At 34.6% G+C, this 24,317-nt stretch overlaps 1 protein-coding gene across 1 annotated transcript in view; it reads left to right on the plus strand.

Annotated features, from left to right (window-relative positions):
* Positions 1-24,317, plus strand: part of LOC128861886 (protein still life, isoforms C/SIF type 2) — a 418,993-nt gene that overhangs the window by 303,174 nt on the left and 91,502 nt on the right. Inside the window, exon 11 of the mRNA XM_054100262.1 lies at positions 16,682-16,833. Coding sequence (XP_053956237.1) covers positions 16,682-16,833 — 152 coding nt within the window. The remainder of the gene's footprint in view (positions 1-16,681; positions 16,834-24,317) is intronic.

Here is a 24,317-nt window from a genome sequence, read left to right on the forward strand (position 1 = left end):
ACATAAACCTTATATCTACATAAACAATGTATTAAAACTTTAAAAGAAAAATATGTTCCAATGTAAACGTAAAAAAAGTAAAATAAAATAGAATTCATCTTTAAAACATCTTTAAGATCACTTTTTGACGAAATTTTGTATTCTCGCACTCTTTCTTCGAGATAGGCCCACAGATTTTCTATGGGGTTGATATCGGGACTTTGGGGAGGTGTTGGCAAATGTTTTGTATTAAAAAGTATCCACATTTTGACATCATGAGCTGTATGCTTGGGGTCGTTGTCGTGTTGAAACAAAAAGTGGTTAGACGACATTCCCATTTTTTCTGCACTGGAATGTAAGTTGTCTTTGAGAATAGACAAATAAAGATGTTTATCCATCGTTCCATCTATAAACACCAGCTTTCCGACTCCTTGGGCCGACATACAACCCCTCACCATGACGGAACCTCCACCGTGCTTAACAGTGGATTTAACATTTTTTAATCGCAGCTCTTCATTTGGCTTCCGCCATACCATACGACGTCCGTCCGGACCAAAAATGTTGTATTTGCTTTCATCAATAAATATGACGGTTTCCAAAACTCAAAACTTTTGGTTTTATAGGTGTTGGCGAATAAAAGCCGCTTTGCTTTATTGACTTGTGAAATCAGTGGTTTTTTCCTTGCTGCACGACCGTGAATATTGTTGCTTCTGAGGGCTCTGCGCACTGTCTCATCGGATACTTCAATCCGAAAGGTTGCTTTTATTTTGTCATTGATTTTTGGGGCTGATAAATGTGGGTTTTTGCGATTTTCTTTCAATATTTGGCGTTCTTCTCTCTCAGTTAGCAACTTTGGTCGACCAAAACGGGTTAAATTTTCTAAATTACCGCGTTCTTTACACCGTTTTATTACATTTGCTATCGTTTGGCGGCATTGACTAAACATATTGCAAATATATTTCGTAGATTTTCCTTCATTATGGAGATGTAAAATAATTTTTTTTTCAGCTGTAGTTAGTTCTTTACCCTTTGGCATTTCCGATATGCACAGTACCACAATTACAAACGAAATGAACTCAATTACAAATAAAATTGATTATAATACGCACTTTAGCCACAACTTCAGCGAAAACAGAAAAAGTAACTGAACTGCGTCCAGTAACGGTATCTATAAACAATAAGCAAAATACTTTTGTGAGCACACATTTTCATTGCTACGCACGTTTTTTGTTATATGCACCTAACGGTACAATTTTTGTGCATGATGTGTAGCCCAATTGCTAAGACAGTGCTCAATAATGCGTGTAAGTATTAACATTTTTATTTTCGGATACTTAGTACATACAAAATCTTAAATTTGTACATACGCGCTATTATGCAAAATACTTCTGTGAGCCACTGTAAGTTAATTTTTTGAATTCAGCAACTAGTAGTACATATTTTAGCGTACGCTATGTGATAAAAAATAAACCATAAATTTTCTATATTTGCCTTGTTGTGTATATAGGTACGTCTCTGCTTACTATTAGTTTAACAGTAAATAGACATGGGGCCAAAAGAAACGGCGCTCGTTCTTACCATTCGTACTATGTCCATTCGGACAGCATCGCGCTAGCAGCAATTATTTTTTTTAAAAGCAACGTGAGTTTAAATTCACACGAACAAACCAACTTGGACTTTTTCCGAGAATATCCCGAGCCGGAAATCTTATTGAATTTAAGAAACGGTAGTTAACCCCGTTATCTTTATGTGTACTAACAAACTCTCGAGCAATAAAACTGAAATAAATACAACAATAAACGAGCTCATCTCTACGTTCCTCTCCATCCCCAATCCCCACTCTCTCAAACAGAGCTGGATCGCCACCTGCATTATACAACAACTAGACGACTAATTTAAAATTTAAGAGCTTCAGTAGTAAACTATAGAAGCATTTTTCAAATAACACACGAAATAATTTTAATCGGAGAAACATAACATAAAGAATCTTCCAGTTTCTGCGATAACCTCTTCATTCGAGCGAAATTTCTTACCGCCGAGCATTTTTGTTTGGGTCTGTAACAGCCAGTAGTCGGTGGGAACCAAATCTGGCAAATACGATAGGTGTGAGAGTAATTCGAAGTTCAATTCATGTAGTTTAGCCATCATCAACATATTCATGTGCTTGGTCAACAAGGAGCAAACGCGGCACCCACTTTGAACAAAGCTTTCTCATAGTAAAATACTCATGCCAACACTCATATAAAGCCAACACGTTCTTTTGATATCTTTACGATGTCTGTTAACTCCCGAAAATTCGCGTGTCGAACATTTAAAACAATTTTGTAGATTTTTTTTTGTATTTTCTGCTGTTACTGCCTCATTTGGACGTCCACTCTGTAGGGCATCATCGATGCCTCTACGACCACGTTTCAAGTCAGCAAACCCTCGTTTTATTGTTGTTTCTGATAAAACGGAGTCCTCATAACACTTTTCAAGCCATTGAACGATATTTTCCCCCATAAACAAACATCAACTAAAAGAAAAAGTTTTTTTCTAATAACAGTCGCCCCTCGGAGGGCAATGGCAAACCTCTGAGTGTATTTCTGCCATGAAAAAGCTTCTCATAAAAACCATTTGCCATTCTGAGTCTGCTTAGAACTGTAGGTCCCTACATTTGTGGAATAACATTAAGACTCTCGCCACAAATAGGAGGAGGAGCTCGGCCAAACACTTAACAGAAGTGAGAATTAAAATGTTCTAGAAAGCTATTCGCCAAAAACTTTCACTAAGAGCATTCTCAGACAAAATCTCTCTAGAGCATTCTCACTAAGAGCATTCTCAGACAAGAATGTCTTAAAGTAAATCCTATTAAAATTAAATTAAATCAAAATTAAACGTTCCTCCCCCAATACTATTATTGTTCTGTGTCAAAAAAATAAAGCACCCTGTACTAAAAATACCCATTATACGAGCATTTACTACGCCTTAAGTTCCTAATACGGCAATATCTGAAGGATCAAATTTATTAAAGACGCAACCACACATACCTACACTAAAATATGTATGCACTTGGGCATATGGAAATACTCGTATTTCTATGTTGAACAATCACACATTCATACGCTTTTGGGAAAGCTTTCAACAAATCACTAAAGAGCCCTTTTGTATCCCCAACGCGCACTTACCATGTCTTTCCATTATTGTTGCTACAAATTTATTGCTCCCTTGTGTTTCAGCTACTCAAGTATGGTAGGTACGAGTATATAATTTTATTTTTGCTTACTAGTCACTTGAGTGTTAATATTTACCACTGATTAATAAATTTGGGGCACACTTGTGTGCGTGCAACTAATGAATTTCTAATTAGTTGGGAATAAAATGTCCTGAGTGCCACTCGAAAGAGCCTGAATTACGAAAATGGCGTAACGGTGGCGGAAAGTATGAATTAATGAACAAAGCAATCGAAGTAAATATGGGGCACATCAAAAGACGCTGTAGTGGTTTTAAAAGAAAACATGTACAAATTTTGTCTCTTTCAGGTTTAACTATTTTTCATCAAAATACGGTTCTTAACAATTATATTTGACAAAGTATATAATTTATATGTCTGCCACGAGCACGTCTACGGGTAAAATCTGTCAAACCACCGATTCATGAAAGCCTAATTGTAGAGAACGTTGAGATATCGATGTTGAAGGTTGTTCAGCAACACTTTGCGCCACAGCAGTATTATTGTCAACAGAACGTCCGGTTTTTTTTTGTCTGCCAGTCATTTTTCTATTTCTATCTCAGCAGAAACCGTTTCTTGAAATTTTGTCACTAAGCTTTGCATAGTCGACTCATTCGAACTATAAAATCACAAATTTTGCGATGTGTTTTTCTTAAGGATCAACCATTTCCATAATAAGATTCCATAATTTTAAATTGTTAGTCTATCGTGTAAAATTGTACATCTGTCTGTCACACAAACGAATAAAGTTGATATTAAGTATTGCAAATAATTTAATTATTACGATTAGCCAATGAAACCAAATGAGTTTATCGAAAGAGTTTGTCAGAAAACCTCATATTTTGATTAAGTAATGTAAGAGATTATGGTAATAGCGACAGAAATTAAATGCTAAATTATGTATTTTAATATCTCCTTAAGAATATAAATATGATAAAGAAGATAATTGAATTTCACCAAATTCACGTTCAATGAAAACAAATTGAAAATCGAAATTTTAGTTAACAGCTATGAGCGAATTCAGTTTATACAAAGTGTCGCAAAATTACAAACAGACAAACAATGCATCGCGTAAAGATTAAAATAAAGATTTTCATCACTCGAAATCATTTTTTTTTTACGTCACACCCGAATGTCGTGAGCTTCAGGCAACTTGCATAAATCTACATATGCGTAGCGGTCTGCCACATAATCAGCATTTCAGTGTCTACGAAAACAAGTCACATTCAACACAATTTGTGCTGCAATTTGCTTGAAGCACACAGATGTGGATGGTCGCGTGCATTTTCAGAAAAATTGGTTAAGAAACAGAGATACCACTAGAGCGACTTTAGGCATTCAATTATGACGCACATACACAACTATTTTCCCAGAATTTGTTCGGAGAAATTAGAAATTAAAAATTAACTACTTGACTTCTTGAGTAATTCCTTTCACCAGCAAAAAATATTTTAGAAGTTGATTTTGGTAATGACGGTTTTTATGTTTTCAAGGACAAATTATTACTTTATCATGCAAAAAAAGTATATACTCGTACATGATTAAGTATATATGATACATAGGTAGCTTCATCAGTATATTTACAAAAACCGACTTTATTATGTTGTAATAGGGCCAACTATATATATGTATAATTTCTATAATAAATTTCAATGCAAAAACTTGTTGTAATTGTCATTCTCAGTCGATGGCAGCGATGCAAAGCCGCAATGCTAGCGCATGCCACACAAATTTCAACGTGTCAAAAACACAAACACTCATTAAAGGGATTGTGTTCGATGAGAAAATTATGTGTTGAATATTGCTAGTTGCGGTTTCGATAAAGCCATATTGCGCCAATAAAATCCCTTGCGACGTCGTAACCACACTTATTCAAACAAAATTAGTTCCGGTAGAAAATCAACCTATGTACGCACAGTGTGTTTCATTGATAATAAAGTAAATACGATAATAAAAATGTAATGGGCATGAAAGTATGTGCGCTTGATTGTAGTGCTAAGAGAGAGAAAAAGCTATCGAGCGCTTTTATTTCAGTTGAATAAGTAAAATACTACTACGCCGAAGTCTCTCCATATTGAGCCTTTTCATTACTTCCTTTAAAGTGTTAATTTAGCCCATTAAATATACTCAAATGTAGAAAGATTTAATAAGTTGATAGATTCTAAAAAGTATTCATAAAACATTAACCACGCTAAGGACCCGTAAGGAATTTTGTGATCCATTTCTGATTTACATAATCTCCGTTAGAAGGAGCAAAAGATTATAAAAGGTGATTTTCAAATTTTAAAATTCATTTATTTCATTCATATTTTCAATGTTTTAAGCTTAATAGAAAGCCTATTAAGTCCCTATGAACTCAGTGAAGTGATGAGCGTCGAACGAAAGATAAGTAAGAACGAACACTTTAAAGGCGTTTTTCTCGAAATACGTTTTTTCCGCGCTGCGCGAATATAACTCAAAAAGTAATCAAGATATCAACTTAAAATTTTATAGGGATATTCTTTAACATATTGGCCTATGCATGTAGCTAAAATTGTATATTAATTATCACTAAAAATACTGTTTTGATCAATTCGTTTATAAAAAAAAGGGTGATTTTTTCCTTTTTCACTTCAAATTAAAAAAATTTTCTTTCGTTAAAAACAGATACGTGCAAAGCGGAATAATTTATTTTAATGAAGAATGTTTACCTGGTTCAGTTGATTACAAGACGCTCTACATTACACGGCACAAATTAAAGAAGCCACGTTTGAGCAGCTGTAGCGTCGCCATTTTGTGTTTTATTTATTTCAAAAAAAATTTTCTATATTCATTTAAGCATGAATATTAATATGGAATTTATTTTAAGATAATAAATACTTTCAGTTTTTCGCAAAACACGATTGAAAAATTTGTTGTCTGGAGGAGCTAATTCCAATAACTATTTTTAACTTAACGCTTTGCGTTCAGTTTTATTTGATAGAAATTCTGCGCTTGGAGCACTGTAAGGTTCACCACAATATATGGAGTAGTAGGAGTAGTATCTAATGCAAATAAAAGTAAAATATACAAAATTTAATAATTACTTATTTTAGTATTAGGAAAACAAATATTTACAATAATTTAACGACAATGGCACGAGCCATATGTCGATTTATTTTTCATGCAAAGCAATCATCCGGTTTTCGATTTTTAAAACCAATTAAACGCTTTTATTAAGTAATCTCTCTATCTAAAGGCATATTTAATAAAACGCAAAAGTTTATCCCAATGATCAATTTCCCCATTGATAATCTCAATCAGTTGTAATTATTTAAGGTAAATTTTCCGAAAAACGTTTTTCTATATTCTCTTAATATTGAAATGTGCTATTTTCTCAAGCTCGTCTAAAGTACACATTGAATAAGTTTTATTTTCTGAGTATAATCTGTTGTTATTTAAAATTACCATATCAGCTCTAGCCCTCATTATCCACATGCTTGATTCTATGCCGCATTTTTTTAAATATACCTGACTTTTTGACCAGTCTAATTCTTTATATATTCTACTAGTACCTAAGACTTTTTGTACATACACATTCATCCTTGCCTGGTAGTGGTTTGTTAAAAGCAGTTTTGCATCTTCTTTCCAGATTTCAGATTGGATGTTATCTATTCGCCAGATGACATCTTTTTTACTAAATAAGTTCTTTAAATCGATAATTCAGAAGACTTCTTTCTTTGTAACAATTTTGGACAGATAATGTGTCAGCCGCTTTTCTGAGTACACAAACAAAATTCTGTGCATATACTTAAGGAGTAGTTCTAAAGTAAACAAGTGATTTTCTTGCATACCAGTTTCCAAACAAAGTATGTATGTGGGCACATGTGATAGTAGCTTCACCTCTCCCTCTTTGGGTTTTTGGCCGAGCTCCTCCTCCTATTTGTGTTGTACGTCTTGATGTTCTTCCACAAATGGAGGGGCCTGCAGTTTCATACCAACTCCGAACGCCAGATATTTTTTAATGAGAAGCTTTTTCATGGCAGAAATACACTCAGAGCTGTTAAAAACTTTTTCTTCATTTTGATGTTTTACAGAAACTCGAACCTACGTTCTTTGAATTACGAATGGAAGTCAAACTGGCCCGTGATTCATCACAAAGGGACAAAAAGTACACCGAAACTTTCAACTAAATATTTTTTAACACATATAAAATCTGACCAGTAAAATAAAGCATTTAATTAATTAAAAAAAAAATCTTAACAATTATACCATTTTTTTTGTCGTTAGCGAAACAGAAAAAATAAAAATTATTATGAACCCCAAAACAAAACGTGATTAACAAAAATTAAAAAAAAATCGAAGAATCGAAGTGAATTTAAAAAAGTGCCGCGTAACTCAAGTGCCAACTTACTCAGAGCAAGCAAACAAATATTTGGATAAAAACTTATTTCATTACTGTTATTTGCAATTATTTTCGCTTTCTTCTGAGCGAAATGAGTAACATTGGAATACGGTAAGAATATTTCCGACTGAAGAAAAGCAACATAATATACAATACTTCAAATTAGCCGAAAATATTAAGAGATGCCTTTTAACCCTTCGAAAATGGATGGCACTTTGTTAAGAAAATTGACGTTAGGCTCCTCTGCAATATTTTTCTAAAATCTTTTCCCTCTCCACTGGAGGGCCCGAAACAGAATTACAGCGGTACAGCTGGTAACGGGTTGACGGGTGGTAATCAGCTAATCCACTTCCGTCGGAAAATTCGTTTGGAAAACACCATTGCAACAGGCCGATTTTGAGCTAACGTTTTGTAATTACAATAAAATTAATTTTATAGTGAAATCTTTTCGTTTGCAATATTTGTGAAGCAACTCGTTGAAGCTCTTTCTTAGAAAAAATTTCTCTCTAAAATATTTATATTTTGCGGATTTTCTTGTACAAATCGAGCTTTTTATTTGCCTGCTATTGCTCGTGAGCAAACAAATTGTCATCAAGTGATCAGAAAAGCGTCAAAGGCGTCAGAAAGGCGTCAAAATAACCGACGGCAAGAAATCCGTCGCAGCCGCATTTCTGTGCAATTTCATGCTATTTAATGTGTTCTAATTTTGACAGCGGCTACCCGTCATGCCGCTACTCGCTGTCCATTGCAATTCTGATCATCGGATAACCCAGTCTGAATTCCGGATTTTGTTGTAATAATTCAAGCAACCTTAGTGATGTCTTATTAAAATATTGGCTTTAGACAAAAAATCACTTGTGAGCACATAAAAACACGTTTTTGTACAATTTGTATTCACATTTTCTAAATTACCATATTTTTATGAATTGGTAAAATAAAAATGGTTATTACTTCTCAATTTTATTTCGAAACTTTTCTCAAGCATCCAAAAGAATTTGTAACAAATGCTTTGAAATTTATACAAAATACCGCAAAAAATTAATTCTGTGATGCCACTCTACGAATTTCGAATTTACTATGTAGCCATTCGAACTCAGTGATGCATTTTTCGTAGAATCTATGAGTAACGTACTACGAAGGATTTAATGATAGAACTGAATTCCCGTATGAGGATAACCTGTCGTTAATTAACTCCATTTCAACGTAAAGACAAAGGCAAAAAGCAATACCCAAAACATCAAAAAATGTATATGCCCTCCTGTTTAAAGATTCATTATTGAATTCATTATTATAAATTATCCTTCTTATATTTGTAGTTTGAAAACATCCCACAGTACAGCATTTCATTTCGCAAATTCATTGACACTTTGTCCACATTTCGCATTTTCCACTTTGCACTGTCCATTATTTGTTGTGCGGGTAAATATCGACGCACTAACATGTAGGGTCTAACCGCACTTGCATGAACTGCTACAGGCTAATCATTGGCATGAGAGATGAGCATAGGATTGCGGAAAATGCTATACAAATCGAAAAAATTAAGGTAGGATAGTGCGCATATTGCCACTCCCGAAATGTCATAAATTCGGACACAAACACACAAATGAGAATTCCGTCTCACTTGCGTCCAACAGCAGGCTGTCCAAACTCGATGTGAACAGTTTACCCCCGTTCATCACTAGTTAGTATACTCGTACATGCATACATTGCCACTAATCGTCGAATAGGCGTTTTTTTTTTTTCTTTTTTGTAGCACCAATGGTAGGCAAATGTCATCGCTGCCATTATTATTCCCACAAGTGAATGCGAGAAATGTTTTGCCTGCGTGGGCGGGCGACATGAGTGAGCGCATTTAGAATGTTTTTTGTTTCATGTTAGTTTACTGCTGTTGGCAGCTGAGTATGTATAGTACTTGGCTTAACGACGATTTCGCTAAATACAAACAATTTATTCCGAATGGAACTTGATTGATGAATTAGGCAACAGTTACATAATGAACGCATGACAACCATCGGAATTGATTAAACTCAAAACTCATGGTTCTGTATACAATTATTTTAGTATTATTTAATGCATACAATCAAAAAGTTGTATACTTATTCATTATACTTATACTAGCATTGGCCCAGTAGTCATAATTGGTAATTCACTACAAACTTTGAAGTGAGATGGAGATAATAAACGATGTGTATTGACACTTTTTTTTAACCGAAAAAACACGCATAAAATGTTGCTCTTTTCTGTCGCGCTCACTTCTATCACTTTCACTGTCATAAGTCACTGTCCAGTATTTTGTTTTCCATAACTCTTAAACTACTTACACCCCCCATACTCTATTTTGCCGTTCATTCCCCAGGAAATGGTAATAAAAAGACGAATTTGGTTTCTCGTCCAGGTGAGCACTCTCATGGGACACAAAATAGCCAACCAAACCTAACCTGCTCTACTCACTATATAATCTTTTAATAAAAGGAGTAGATTTAAATTTCAAAGTTGTTACATAATCTTATTTTTTTATTAACAAATTGTTTATGTATTGAGTCTTATAAGCAGACAATAATAAGTATTAAAACCTTAAGCCTAGAGTATTAAGCTATTTACTCAAATCCTGGGATTGAGCCATTTTATAGACGTCACACTTTAAAATACTAGTAGATCTCTTTTTCCTAATCGCCATTACTTTATTGTGCATTTTCCAAAGGACTGAATAATTTTGGGTGCATACGGTATATGAGGACATCTTAAAAGAAAAACTAATTGTAATTTATTTTGAACAATAATACGTTTTTTATATATTCGAGTTAGGTGTTATGTGGTCCACAAGTTCGATGTTACCTGCTCGTGGACCTCTTGTATCGCCATCGCTTTATGTGAAAGAGCAGAGCCTTGCTGACCTGAGGCTGTGACCTCGTACACCATCAATTCAGAGTTTCATTATTGTCTCTAGAGTCTCGATATATGAAGCAGAGTTCACTCGAAATCCTCGAGTACAAAAGTCTGGTGGCATGACATATCCTTTGTGAGCATTGTGTGCATGACAACAAGAACTTCTGTAGAATTGGTCTTTGTACAAAATTTTTGCGTCAGAAAAACCATAACATCTCAGGCGCTTGAGGGTGTTTGATTTTTTAGGCGGACTTTTTGATTGGATAACTCGCTGTTCTCGTGTTTGCTCCGACATAAATTGCCTTCTGCCAAAGAACTTCATGGACGTTCTCGACGACTAAGGTTCTCAGAAACATTAAGTTCCCTCGCAAGGGCACTCATTGATTTTGTAGAGTTCTCGTAAGTGGTCGTTTGCATTTGTTAAATAAATTCTGTAGATCGGACAGTGTCAGAACGTTCGTGGTGTTTTTTTCCTGACACTTCTTGCATAGATAAATTTTGCTTTGAAATGTGAAAATTGTCAGGTACACTTTTGTTTCGGTATACGTGTTCAGACACCTCTTATAATGTCACTGCCCATATGAACATAATATCACTCTATATTAGTGTAAACAAAATTCAATTGGCAGCAATTTAGACCAATAAATATTTGTATGAGCATACATATATACATATGTACATATGTGGAAACAAATAAATATGTTTACATTTTTTCGAAGTTTTCAATAGGCGGGCGTGGGCGTATTCAGCCACTGCAAGCGCGACCATTAAAGGTTGCCTTGTATCGACTCAGGTGAATTCATTTTCAACAACGCATGTTAATACGTTTTTTAATAACCATTAACGTATAAAAGCCGCAGATGTTCACACTTTTTATTATACCGGTGATTTGCATTAAATCCCTAATTGCAATTAACTGGGTGGAAAAATGTCAATGTTATGAGAAATGAGTTGGTGAATTCATATTGGAAAATGCTGTTACCTTTTTTTTTTTTGTAAAAAACAATTTACAATTTGTACTTAATAATTATGTAATAGTTTTATGCAAATAGGCTTTGTTAGCTTGCAATGTCCGACTTCGGGGGGTATTTGGAAGTATACACGCACAATTGAGGCAAGTAAGCGGTATGTGTCCAACTACTGGGCGAATGAGCTAAAGTGATTATTCTTTGAAGCTTCGTTGACAAGAGCAGCTTGTTATTGGTTTCAGTAAGGCAATCCCATGTATGTCAAGAAGATTAAGGATTAATTACAATAAATCAGCAGAATGCGATTGGGTAAAGGTGAAATTAAAAATTGTATTTAATAAAACTACGCAAATACCAAAAGGGATTTTGCCAAAACCTGCGAGTGTTAAAGAAGTCCTTAGTTTTGCTACTAGCAGTGGCCACTTGGAGCGGAGAAACTCAATATGAATAATTTTCTATCATATACATTCTGTCACTATCAGGAATTGTTCATTTAAAAGCGCGCGTTACACATATGTCAGATTTTTTTTGCTGGAATGTTGGTACAACTGTCCTCTATAGTATCGCAAAGTTTGAGGGTGATCTGAGCACAGTTGTGCTCTGCAATTTTCACTATGGATAAACATATCGCACAAAGAATTTGTTTTAAATTTTGTGTTTTGAAAGGGGTTTTCGTATGCCGAAACGTTGAAAATATTGCAGAAAGCCTATGGTGAGTGTGCTTTATCAAAACCACGGGTCTACGAGTGGAAGATTTGCCCCGATCTGGTCGCCCATCAACGTCTTCAACTGATGAAAACGGCACAAACTCAAAGAACTGGTGCTGAAAAACCATCTTTTTAAGTTTGAAGGAGGCAGCTCATGATCCTAGCGTGCTTCACGAATCAATTCGCAATATTATACACCATCAGTTGTGCATGAGATGCGTGGCTGCTCGACTCCTTACAAGAGTTCAATTTCTTTAACAAAATTCATCTCAAGTAGGTGGCTGAAGACATGCTTGAGCAAGCGAATTCAGACCCAACGTTTATCTAGCGCCTAATAACAGGTAATGAGACGTGGGTATGTGAGTTTGACATGTAAACCAGTCAACAGGCGGCTGAATGGCGCCAAAACCCAAAAAATCACGTCAAAGTCGGTCGAAAGTGAAAGTCATGCTACCCGTCTTCCTTGATTATCAAGGTGTTGTGTACTCGGAATTCGTTCGCAGTTATGCAACGTTTGAGAGAGAAAGTGCGTAAGAAACGGCCCAATTTGTGGAAAGAAAACTCAAGGATCTTGCACCATGATAACGCACCGTCTCAAACGGCTCATATTGTAAACACTTTTTTGTCCAAGAACTCGACAAATATCATCGAACAACCACAGTGTTCCCCAAATTTAGCCCCCTGTGACTTTTTCCTTTTCCCAAAACTTAAATTGCCAGTCCGCGGACGTCGCTTTGAGTCGATAGAGCCCATTAAGGAGAATTCGCTGAAGGAGCTTCAAAGGGGCTTCGATGATTGGACTAATCGTTGGCATAACTAATCGTATTGCTTGAAATGGAGCCTATTTTGATGGGGACAAAATAAATGTTGATGATTAAACAATTATTTTGAGTTTTATTGAACAATGCCCGGTACTTTTTGGACAGAATGTATATCTTAGCTTATCGCCAACTAAAAATCCAAATCAGTTGGTTTTCTGAACAACGTCGCTCAGACGCCTAAGACATTCACTCATTACTCAGTGGCTTAATAATCTTAAATCACTCTGTTGCTAGCCGCTCACACAATCTTTAGGCATAAAGCAGTAATCATAAGCGGTTAATTCGGAGTCGCTTTCCATCCACCTATGTATTCTAATATTGTACTAGATTTGATTATTCAAGCAGAAAAGGAGTATTCCGCGAAAAATACTAGATTAACATAAGCGAATGCGAAACATATTACGACTTACCTCACTATTTTCTATTGATCAGTTTTGATGCCGCCAGATTATCAGTCACATGAGTTACTTTTGACAAATGGTTTTGTATTATAAATATTAATAACAAGTAAATTTAAATAAATAAATAAAATGAAATAAAAGATTCTGAACATTTAAAATTTTCATCAACTGGAATGTTCGAAGCTTATATCAGGATTATCGAAATTCCGCAAACCAAAAATAAATATGAATTTTGAAATTTTCATTCAATTCACACTGAATTGCTATTGTCATCATACATATACATTATGGGAATATGGAATCTCGATGTTTTTCAGATGCCGGCAATTTCGAGATCCTAAAATTTTTTAGGTCGCCGTAGCCGAATGGGTTGGTGCGTGATTACCATTCGGAATTCACAGAGAGGTCGTTGGTTCGAATCTCGGTGAAAGACCAAAATTAAGAAAAACATTTTTCTAATAGCGGTTGCCCCTCGGCAGGCAATGGCAAACCTCCGAGTGTATTTCTGTCATGAAAAAGCTCCTCATAAAAAAGAAAATATCTGCCGTTCGGAGTCGGCTTGAAACTGTACGTCCCTCCATTTGTGGAACAACATCAAGACGCACACCACAAATAGGAGGAGGAGCTCGGCCAAACACCTAACAGAAGTGTACGCGCCAATTATTTATTTTTTTTTTATTTTTTAAACTCATATTGAAATAAGTAAAAAAAAATTTCTAAAATATTTTCAATTTCCGCGAAATTTGGTTTAACCCTTTGCGCTCGAGGCCTTTTTCGCTTGCGTCAACCAAACCAATTCCGGCCAATTATGACAAAATTTCACCAGTTTCAAATTACACGATGGCGAAAACAACAAACTTTGATAAGTATTACACTCTTTAATTTATCCGGACCGGACCAAATTAACATCTGCGATTCTTTGCTGAAACGAAATGAAATCGAACCATTTCTGAAGCGAATAGTAACAGGAGACGAAAAGTGCATCAAACACGACAATAATGTGCGAAAAAGATCATGGTGCAAGGGTGGTGAAGCTCAACAAATGGTCGCAAAGCCAAGATTGACGCCGTGTGTTTGGTGGGATTAGGAAAGGAGTCATCCACTATGAGCTGCTCCAGCCTGCTCGAACGATTGATTCTACACTTTACTGCCAACAACTGACGAGATTGAAGCAAGCAATCGAAAAAAAATGGCCAGAACTGATCAGCAGAAGGGGCGTCGTCTTACATCAGGACAACGCTGCTCCACACACATCTTTGATGACTCGGCAAAAACTGCGAGAGCTTAGCTGGGAAGTTTTGATGCATCCAGCCCTGCATATAGCCCTGACCTTGCACCATCGGACTACCATTTGTTTCGGTCAATGCAGAACTCCATTAATGGAGTAAAGTTGGCTTCAAGAGAAGCCTGTGAAATTTACTTGTCGCAGTTTTTCGCCGAGAAACCACAAAAGTTTTACACTGAAGGAATAATGTCTCTAGAAGAAAAATGGCAAAAGGTGGTCAACCAAAATGGTACATATTTGCTTTAATAAAGTTCATTATAAATATAAAAAAAAATGAGTTAATTTTGATTAGAAATACGAAAAAACTTTTTCGACTACCCAATATATCGTAAACAAAAGTTTAAAGATTGCTGACAAATGTTAAGGCCGAAAGATATATTTTATCAGCAGGTTTTGTATGTGAAAGGTTTACGTCAAGATTGGTAGACTCCACTCCATACGCTTTGCTGTTCGTACGAACCTACACCCTGCAACAAAACGATAACATTTGATAGCAATGTGTCCAGTTTTGACTACTTTTCTTTTCTTGTTAGAGTTTTCATTATTTTTGTATTAAAGGGTATATCATTATCAAATAAACCCTCAAACATTATATAAAATTTAGAAAAATTCCTGAAACTCTTCATTTCAATTCCACGATTTTCAATTTCAGTCAGGCAATAATGAGTAATTTGACGATAATTTTATACAAAAAAAAAATTGAAACAAACAAGAAAATAAGTCAAAACTTATTGATATGTTTATGTGCTGTTCTTTGATGTAGGCGTCCTTAATTTTAAATGCAATAATATAAGTAATTCTTCAATATAAAAAAGATCTTCATAAATAGCTGACTTAGAGTCACCCTGAGCATGTGTTGGCTCGATAAGTGGGTGTGAAGTGATGACAAATGGCAGTTGAAGTTGAGGTTCGCGAACATTAGTGGAGATGGATGGGGCATACTTTGAGAAACTTTACGACCGACATCAGCAGAATGTGCTTATATTGGAGTCTATAAGGCGCACGCCGTAGAGGTCGACCCAAAGGGTCTAAAAGACGAAACCCGTACGACAAATTCACGACACCCGACGACACGCTGACATTGCCGCAAATAAACTTAAAGCCAGGAATCGTTCTTAATGGAATTTATTTGTTTCGGCACTCTGCGCCCCCAGCCAGCGTGCTAGCAAATAATAATAATACTTGATTTTGTTTTTCAAATATGACTTTAGTTATATACGATAATTTATGTTACACTATGGAGTTGAATATATATGATTCGAGGATTTGTTTCTGTATAGGTTTATTTAATGTTTTCTCTTTATATTAAACCTGAAAAGTGCCTTATCTTTGCATTCTTATTTGGGATATGTGCATTCCTGAAACACAGTATCTTTTACATACATTTGAAAAAATTTACTCGATTTGTATGCGATTTTAAAAATCAATTTATCATAAGTTTTAAGAAGTTGTATTTCGTGGTTTTATTTAAATGCTTTCAACTATTGAATTTTTATTCATATAAAAATCATGTTTCAAATTGAATCCCGTGATTACTTTGGAAATACCACAAAATCCCGGAATATAAAATTTCACCTAATATTGGCATGCACATTATGTATCATATGTGTTGCACCATTCGATTAGCTTTTAGCGTTGTCTAACTGCATACATTTGCCAATTAAATTTTTGGTGCGATAATTTGGTTATAACTCTCATGCTTTTTGAAAAATCAAACAAATACATATTTTTTTAATTAACTGCTACTTTAGCACTAACTACAATAAATAAGCAATGGCATTTGCCAAGTTCCAAACTAATTTGGAAAAACTCCATGTTACGTATACGCCCCGCGTACCTAAAACACCCTAATACTTCTAGCTAAAAAATCAGCGAAGCTAATAATAAAGTTTACTACAAACTTTTCACACCCATGCTGCTCGCGAGCAGCCATGTAACTACGTGAATTTTTGAATGAACTCTTTATCATAGTATCTAAGCTGTGTGTGCGTTTATATCCTCGTACGTCCTCGTTGCTTTTTCTTCCTCTTTAATTTTTTACAATTTTTACAATTTTGCAGGTCATCACGCACTGAACCACCAGATCTAGTTGGCATTATGCGCGTCACTGATGACATGATTGATTCATTGGTTTGTCCACCGCCACCATCGGATCCACCCGTAATGAGCGAAGAGATGATATCCGGTTTAATCGTACCGGCGCCAGGTTGGAGTAAGTACAAATATATAAGTACACATAACCATGCGTATATATGTACATATATATATATATATATATACACATTTATACACAAGAAGCGATGAATTATGCATATGTACATAAAAATAGTTACAGAACACAAAAGCACACAAGTATAACTGAATATATACACTGCCAAACACACACATCTCAGTCAGCTTATGTGCGCAAGCTAGCAACAGCTATAGCAATGTGGCTTATTCGCTACTTGCATAAATAGATTAAAAATATGTCAACTGTCAAAGTGCAATGAAGTTGCAATAAAATGATGCGCACGCAACAGACAACAAGCGCGCGGCAGCGGTGACTTTGATTTGAGCTGCAACAACCCCGACACCACAGTGAAGGCTGAATGATTTTCACTGGAGATCAGGGAATGAGTTACGCCTCTTGATTGTGTTAAGTTCAGCAGTAATTCGCTGAAATTGCGAAAATGTAGTCATTAAAATTTCAGTGAACTGATGGTCAAAGTGGAAAAAGCAATGCAAGTAAAATTTATAGTCTGCTGTTCAAAAATGCATATTTGGTTAGCGAACGGGTGGGGAAAATTCGACGAATATTTAAATGAAAACTTGTTTGAAAAGTAATTTTTTTTCGTTAGCTCCGGATTTTTTCAGATTTAAGTTATTTGAAGATTTTCTGTTTAATTGGTTTTCTAATATTTTACTATAAATCAAAAATCTTACTGATAGGGAACACACCGCCAGTAACTCAAGGTTCTATTTCAACTGCAAGTACATTTCTGTCATGAAAAAACCTTCGACTATTGCTGCGGCGGCCGCCGTAGCCGAATAGGTTTGTGCGTGACTACCATTCGGAATTCAAAGAGAACGTAGGTTCGAATCTCTAGGAAACACCAAAATTAAGAAAAAGTTTTTTCTAATAGCGTAGTTTTTCTCAGAGTGTATTTCTGCCATGAAAAAGCTCCTCATAAAAATATCTGCCGTTCAGAGTCGGCTTGAAACTGTAGGTCCCCCCATTTGCGGAACAACATCAAGACGCACGCCGCAAATAGGAGGAGGAGCTCGGCCAAATGCCCAGAAAGGGTGTAAGCGCCAAATATATATATATATATATATTATATATTCCTGCGATAAAAACAGAGAAAGTAATAATTGGATATTCCGTATATGTAGGATCAGAGCTGCAAACAAAGAATGCCAATAGGAATGAAGACAATCAAACGTTATTTATTATAGGCCAGTGATGCCCAATAAAATGGTTTCATATATTAAAAAAAAAAAAAAATATTGCAGTTATATGTGGTTATTTTCATGCATATTTTTCATTGAAATAAACACAACCAAGTGAGAACTTAGGATGTTTTATGTCAAAAGGAAGTTCATAAACTATTCAATCAAAGTTTATTTAAAAGCATGTCGGCCTAGAATTAATTAAAAATCTGTATAAAATATAAACAAACCTTACATTACTTTTAGAACTATTAACTACAAATACAAGTATACAAATAAATACAAAAATAATGAAATAAATTAAGATTAAAAGCATGCGAAGATGTAGTCGTCATTAACTTCTTTTCTTTGATAGGTTGTACCTATTCAAATCGTAGGTCAATTGCAGTTTTTGTTAAGTATACAAATTTATTTTCCTAGTATGCGCCCTTATATGGTATATTTATACGTGTGAGCATAACCGAGCAATAATATTGAGAAATCAATTCGTACAAGTTTTACCAAAATAAAACGAACGTGTGAGTATAAGCCTAGGCCTCGCTGCTCTAATAGCTCTGGCCGACATTAGAAGTTACGCTTTCTACAAAACTTTAAAATTCTTAATAAATATTCAGTGTTTTAATCACAATTTCCAAAAAAAAAGTATGGCTTTTTTTGCACATTTAATTTTAGCGTAAAGCTTAAAATGGCTAACTATTTGCACAGCAGTGAAAAACTTAAGAAAGCACACACAATATGCAACTAAAATGAATACAGAATATGAATATGAGTATTGAATGGGATTCTACCCTTCTTTATCATTATTGTATTTTCGAATTTCGCTACTTTTAAATTTTCAAATTTTTGTTAATTATTTTCTAATAAATATTGACAGCTTATCTTATGGTTATCATTAATCGTTTCTATTTATAGTGGGTCTTCTGTTACAATGTCATCCTTGTTTTTGAAGATATCTTTAAAATGTAATCAAACATCTTAATATTCATTCACATATATTTTGAAAATTTTACACCCAATTTCTGCCTTTCTTGCTTTTTAAGGTGTACAGAAAATTTTCGAGATTCCTTTGTATTTTTAAGTGATAATTTTTACTTGAAGACAGCAAAAAAAATGTTTTCTTGAGTGCCATTTATTTTATCGATTTGCCTCACTTTCAACCCAAAATAGTACTGAGGTTTATGCTTATATTGCAGCAGCTCCATAATGAACAACATAGCAAAGTGTAGAGTCTTCGCTATATTCCAATCACTGCCCTTTTCACTATCTTCCCTCTGATCGCAGCTCCAATATAAACGTACACTTAGCCGTGTAGAGTAGTGATGGGCAAACTCAGCACATTTGCACTGTGCAGCAGCGTGTGCTTCTGCGTGCGTAAAAGTGCTAGGTGAAGGGGGATAGCAAAGCACAGGGAAGAAACAGAAAAATTGAGCGAGTTGTGTCTGTGTTTGTATCCTGAATGAGAGAGCAATTATTCACGAATTCTTACCAGGGATGCCAACTTTTAACTTCATATCAACAAATTTCTAGAAAAATAGCTTGTTTTGGTAGATTTTTCTTCAATAACTAAATTTAATACATATTACACTTTCTATTATAATAATGAATTAAAATAATGAACAACAATAAACAAGCAATTAAACATTTCAAAAGTTCGCGTAATACTGTTTTTTAATTGCTAGATGTAAAGAAGATTAAGGCCTCTGAAAATATTTAATTTAACACTAAATTAAAATCTCACATATTGGAAAGCAATGACAGTTAAATCTTCAATAATATTGATCACTGCATATACTGACGAATCTGTAAATTATTCACACTTATCTTATGACTACTTAAATGGTTTTTGAGATCGGATATATTTTTTTCAATTGATGTTTTTTAAATTGAGCTAAGAAATCCAGAAAATCAAATATTTTAGCAAATTACTTCATAAGACTTCAAACTCTCTTCAGCTACCGAAGTTCGTCAAATTTTTCAGAATTTTTAGCTACTGATTGACACCATTTTTTCTTTTATTTTTCATAAAAAGTGGACGTGATTCACAACTATTTTCACCCATCTAAATCCAATACACTCTGATATGCACAGCTGCAAATAAAAATAAACAACCAAGAGTATATACTTATGTATATAAATCATGAATAATAAAATCAACAATTTCCAAAATTGATTCCCACATTTAACAACTGCGGCAACTCTTACTCATAAGTTTTGACATTTCATAAATAAAATCAGTTTTTTCGTGATTTCTTCATTTTTCGGCGATATTTTTTGAGACCGTAAGTTACATATTATTGTCGCATAAAAAACCACTAATATTAAGTGTATTTGTATGGTGTGGATGCAGTAAAAGTGATGAAAATTCTATTTGAAAATTTGAAACGGCGAACATCAAAACAAAGTGCACAGTGTTCAATTGCCGACAAAAACATAAATTTATTTCTAATGTGTAATATATTACTCTGTTTTAACTTTTAAATAAAATATTAAATATAAAGCATTTGGTTCAGCATGACCTCAAATAAAAGAACATTGTTAAATTTTAATCCGAAGTGGAGTGTAACTTTTTTATGCAAATATGTAGACGGAGAATCACAATGCCTTGTATGTGAAAAACGTGTGGTGTGTAAGGTTTTTAACATAAAGCGACATTATGAGCTGCACAGGAGTGAATATGATGAATATGTAGGAGAAGAAAGGAAAAGTATATACAAATCCTTAAGTCTAAACGAAGAGCCCGATTCGATGTGCCAAATTACAGAAGATCGGAAAAATTCAAATTATTATATTACATTTTTTTTTTAATTTCTTAGGAAAGCGAAGATTACGTTGTAGATGCAAAGCGTGCAACTTATGAAATCGCGTTAAACCTTGTTCGTGAATTGGTGAAGTCTTGTATATTAACCCTAGAGAGATAACCCTATTGGAAGTTACGGAGAAGATAACCATACGTCTGTGGGACGTATCATAGTTTTCCTTTATGATGACAATATTTTTAGAAATATTTTTTACCTTTTTGTACTTTCGTTGATTCTTTATATATTTCCTTATTTTTTAAATGCATTTTTGGAGAACCTTTTTTTTATTATGTAAGAAAAAATCACATTTTCAGTATTCTTATAAAATAAACAAAAAAAAAACAAGTATTTTGTAAAAGGAACTGCCGTTTTCTTTAAAACTAAAATGAACACATTTCTTTCGCTTTTTAAGCTTATTTAGATATAACATTTATGATAAATAAAAAAAAATATTAAGTATCGTCAAATCAAGTACAAGTTTTGCACACTTCATTTTTATGTTCTCCGCATATAGGCTTAGTACATTTTACACACACCATTTTAGACATACGCCTTATTTTTGAGGGGCAATAGGAACAGTATCTTTTTTTCTTTGGTTCAGGTTCTTCTCTGCCTCATTTATTGTCTCTCTCAACCTGTTGAGGCAATGCATCTTTGGTTATCTTTTAACGCAGCTGTCAAAACGAGAATTCCAATCAGAGCGCGGAGTTCGTGTTCACTTGTATCCCTATAAGTTGTTGTCGTCATTCCATCGTTACGTTTCAGGGATATTTCCACATTTGTCCAATTTACAATTTCCTGAATAATATCGTCGGTAAAAATGCATTGAAGCAGGAAAGGGGCTCAAGCAATGATTTACATTGTCTAGTAGGACCTCTTGCCGTTCGAATAATGTTGGATAAAGAAACTCTGCCAACGTTTTTACCTTTCGACGTTGTCCAGCAGTATTTACTTTTGCTTCTAATAGTAGGTTCAGAAAACGTAAGAATACGGCTATCTGAAGAAGAAACACAATTGGAAGATCCTGTAACTTGGTCCTCCAATAAAGCTGTGTTGATATCACGATCTTCACTGCCGATTTCCTCATCTTCGACATCGCTCTGAACATCATCTTCAAATAATTCATTTTTTGTTTCACTGTTATCAGATGATTCCGGATCGTCCGATAAACCTTGCAAATACGTACTTATTTCAGTGTCATTTAAGAATCCATTTCGGGCCATTGTTCTTGGTTTAACTGATGAAAAAACGAAATCACGATCAAAACAAATTTATTCAAATTGAGTGTAAAAGTCACACAAAAGCTAACCATACGTCTCCGAGACGTATGCGATCGCCAAAACTCAAAAAGTATCGAACTTACCACAAAAAAATAACCACCACCGGCAAGCTACTGTAGACGACTGAGAAAAATAAAAACAGCAACGTGGTACTAAAACATTCGAGAGAGGGAGAGCGAAAAATTAAAAAGGCATACGTCGCTCAGACGTAGGTTATCTCTCTAGGGTTAAAAGCAGTAGGAATTTTGTCCCCTTATCACTATAAGCAGACGAGTAGATAAAATGGCGGAAATTACAGAATTGCAGTTAAAAGAGCGTATAAAATCATTCACAGCGAGTTCATTGGCAATTGACAAAAGTACAGATATATCCGACATAGCCCAAGTAGCGATTTTTATCCGAGGAGTTGATGCCCACCTAAATATATGTGAAGAACTTTTGAAGATTTATTTCAATGTGTTAATGAATGTACTGAACGCATGGGTGTATCATGGCGAAAAGTGGTTTGCGTTGCCACTGATGGTGCGAAATCCATGAGCGGATGCAAACAAATTTCTCTAATCATTTTTGTGTACTTTGTCATACTGTGCGCATTGCCCTATGCGTGTGATTTGAATTTGAGAGCAACTAAGTACTCATCAAGAATACCCACTCTGCTATGATAATTTCCTCAATGTTTTTTGAAAAAATCCTCTATTTTTTTAATTGTCCTTTGTAACAAAATAAAATGTATAACATGTATTGTTTAAATAAAACATGGCTGGTTGAGATTACTGTTCGCTGTTGTGACCAGCATTCTTTAAAAAAATGCACTAACATAAAAACATACGTTATACATACATACTTATATGTAAACGAAGACAATTTTTTCATTCAGAAAAATATACACCGATTGGTCAGTACACATTTTTCTCCACATAGTTTAGCAACTATGAAACTTTGTTATGCGAATGTTCAAACTTCTTGATTATAAAATCGCCTATGCTTCTTGATTACAAAAATTATAAAAGTAAATAAAATAGAAATTTGCAAAGATGATGTTAATATTCAAAGAAGCGTTTCCAATAAAAAAAACCAAAAGCATTTTATTATTTAATATGAACGATCAACACTTCGAAATCCCCTAACATGGAATGAAGTCCCCTTATCTGGTAACTTTGCTATTGGCAAAGCTTCACTCTCTTTTTTACAAACACATATGCATTGCTCAGAAGTGATTAATATACGTACACGCCTATTGCTTACCCTTCTGATATAAGTTTGTCTGCCCCCCATCTAGCACTTTGCTAGCACGCTCTGCTGCGAGCGTGCCACTCTGCTGCCCGTCCCTAGTGTAGAGTTTTATTGGGAATAGGTCTTGAAGAAAAATACATATCAATATCCAAGTCGAATACACAATGATGTTTAATTCGCAGTTACTGATGAACTTTTCTTTCACTTTATTGGTGTTTTCATCAGTTTTCGATATCGACGACCTGCCACTACGTGCGTCGTCACGATCTCTTTTGTAGCATTCATCCCACTCCTAAACGGCTGGTAACTTTAATGTATCATTAAAGAAAGAGTTTTCTTAATATTTCTAAGGTTTTCGCACCATTGAATCTGGATCGCATTTTTAACACAAAATTTAATACTCAATAAAAAAGCTCTGTTAATGCGATCGCTGGAGATACCTTTACCGATTTCTTTTCAAAAGAAATAAGTACTTCGTTCGACACGCTAGACAAGGCCTCACAACTTTTTCTAGGCGTCAGTAGCTTATTTAATAAAAAACGGAAAAAGAACAAAGCATTTGAAAGGTTCTGGTAATAAAACAGTTGAGGGAATAATGATCTCTAGCCCATTTAGTATCCATATTTTCGGAATCAACCATTAGTTGTGGTGCATAATTGAAAAGACCTTCTCTTTTCGAAAATTTTAACAAAAGTAATTTTTCATTTACTTAAAAAAATCTTTAAAAGCAGGTAAAGAGCAAAATTTTTAATCGCAGCACCTTCTATTGCGCTTATTGAACAAGAATGAACGAATTCGTCACTGTACCAAACCTTAGCGAGCTGTCTTGAATTGACTCTGAAAAATCTAGTGTTACTCTCATTTTACGATCAATTAAAAAAACATCAAATTAATTGTTCCTCACACCGTGATAAACTTTTGATACTTGAATTTTCCTTGTGAATTTCATCGAT

The sequence above is a fragment of the Anastrepha ludens genome, chromosome 4 (genome assembly GCF_028408465.1).
Source record: "Anastrepha ludens isolate Willacy chromosome 4, idAnaLude1.1, whole genome shotgun sequence".
NCBI classification, from domain to species: Eukaryota; Metazoa; Arthropoda; class Insecta; order Diptera; family Tephritidae; genus Anastrepha; species Anastrepha ludens.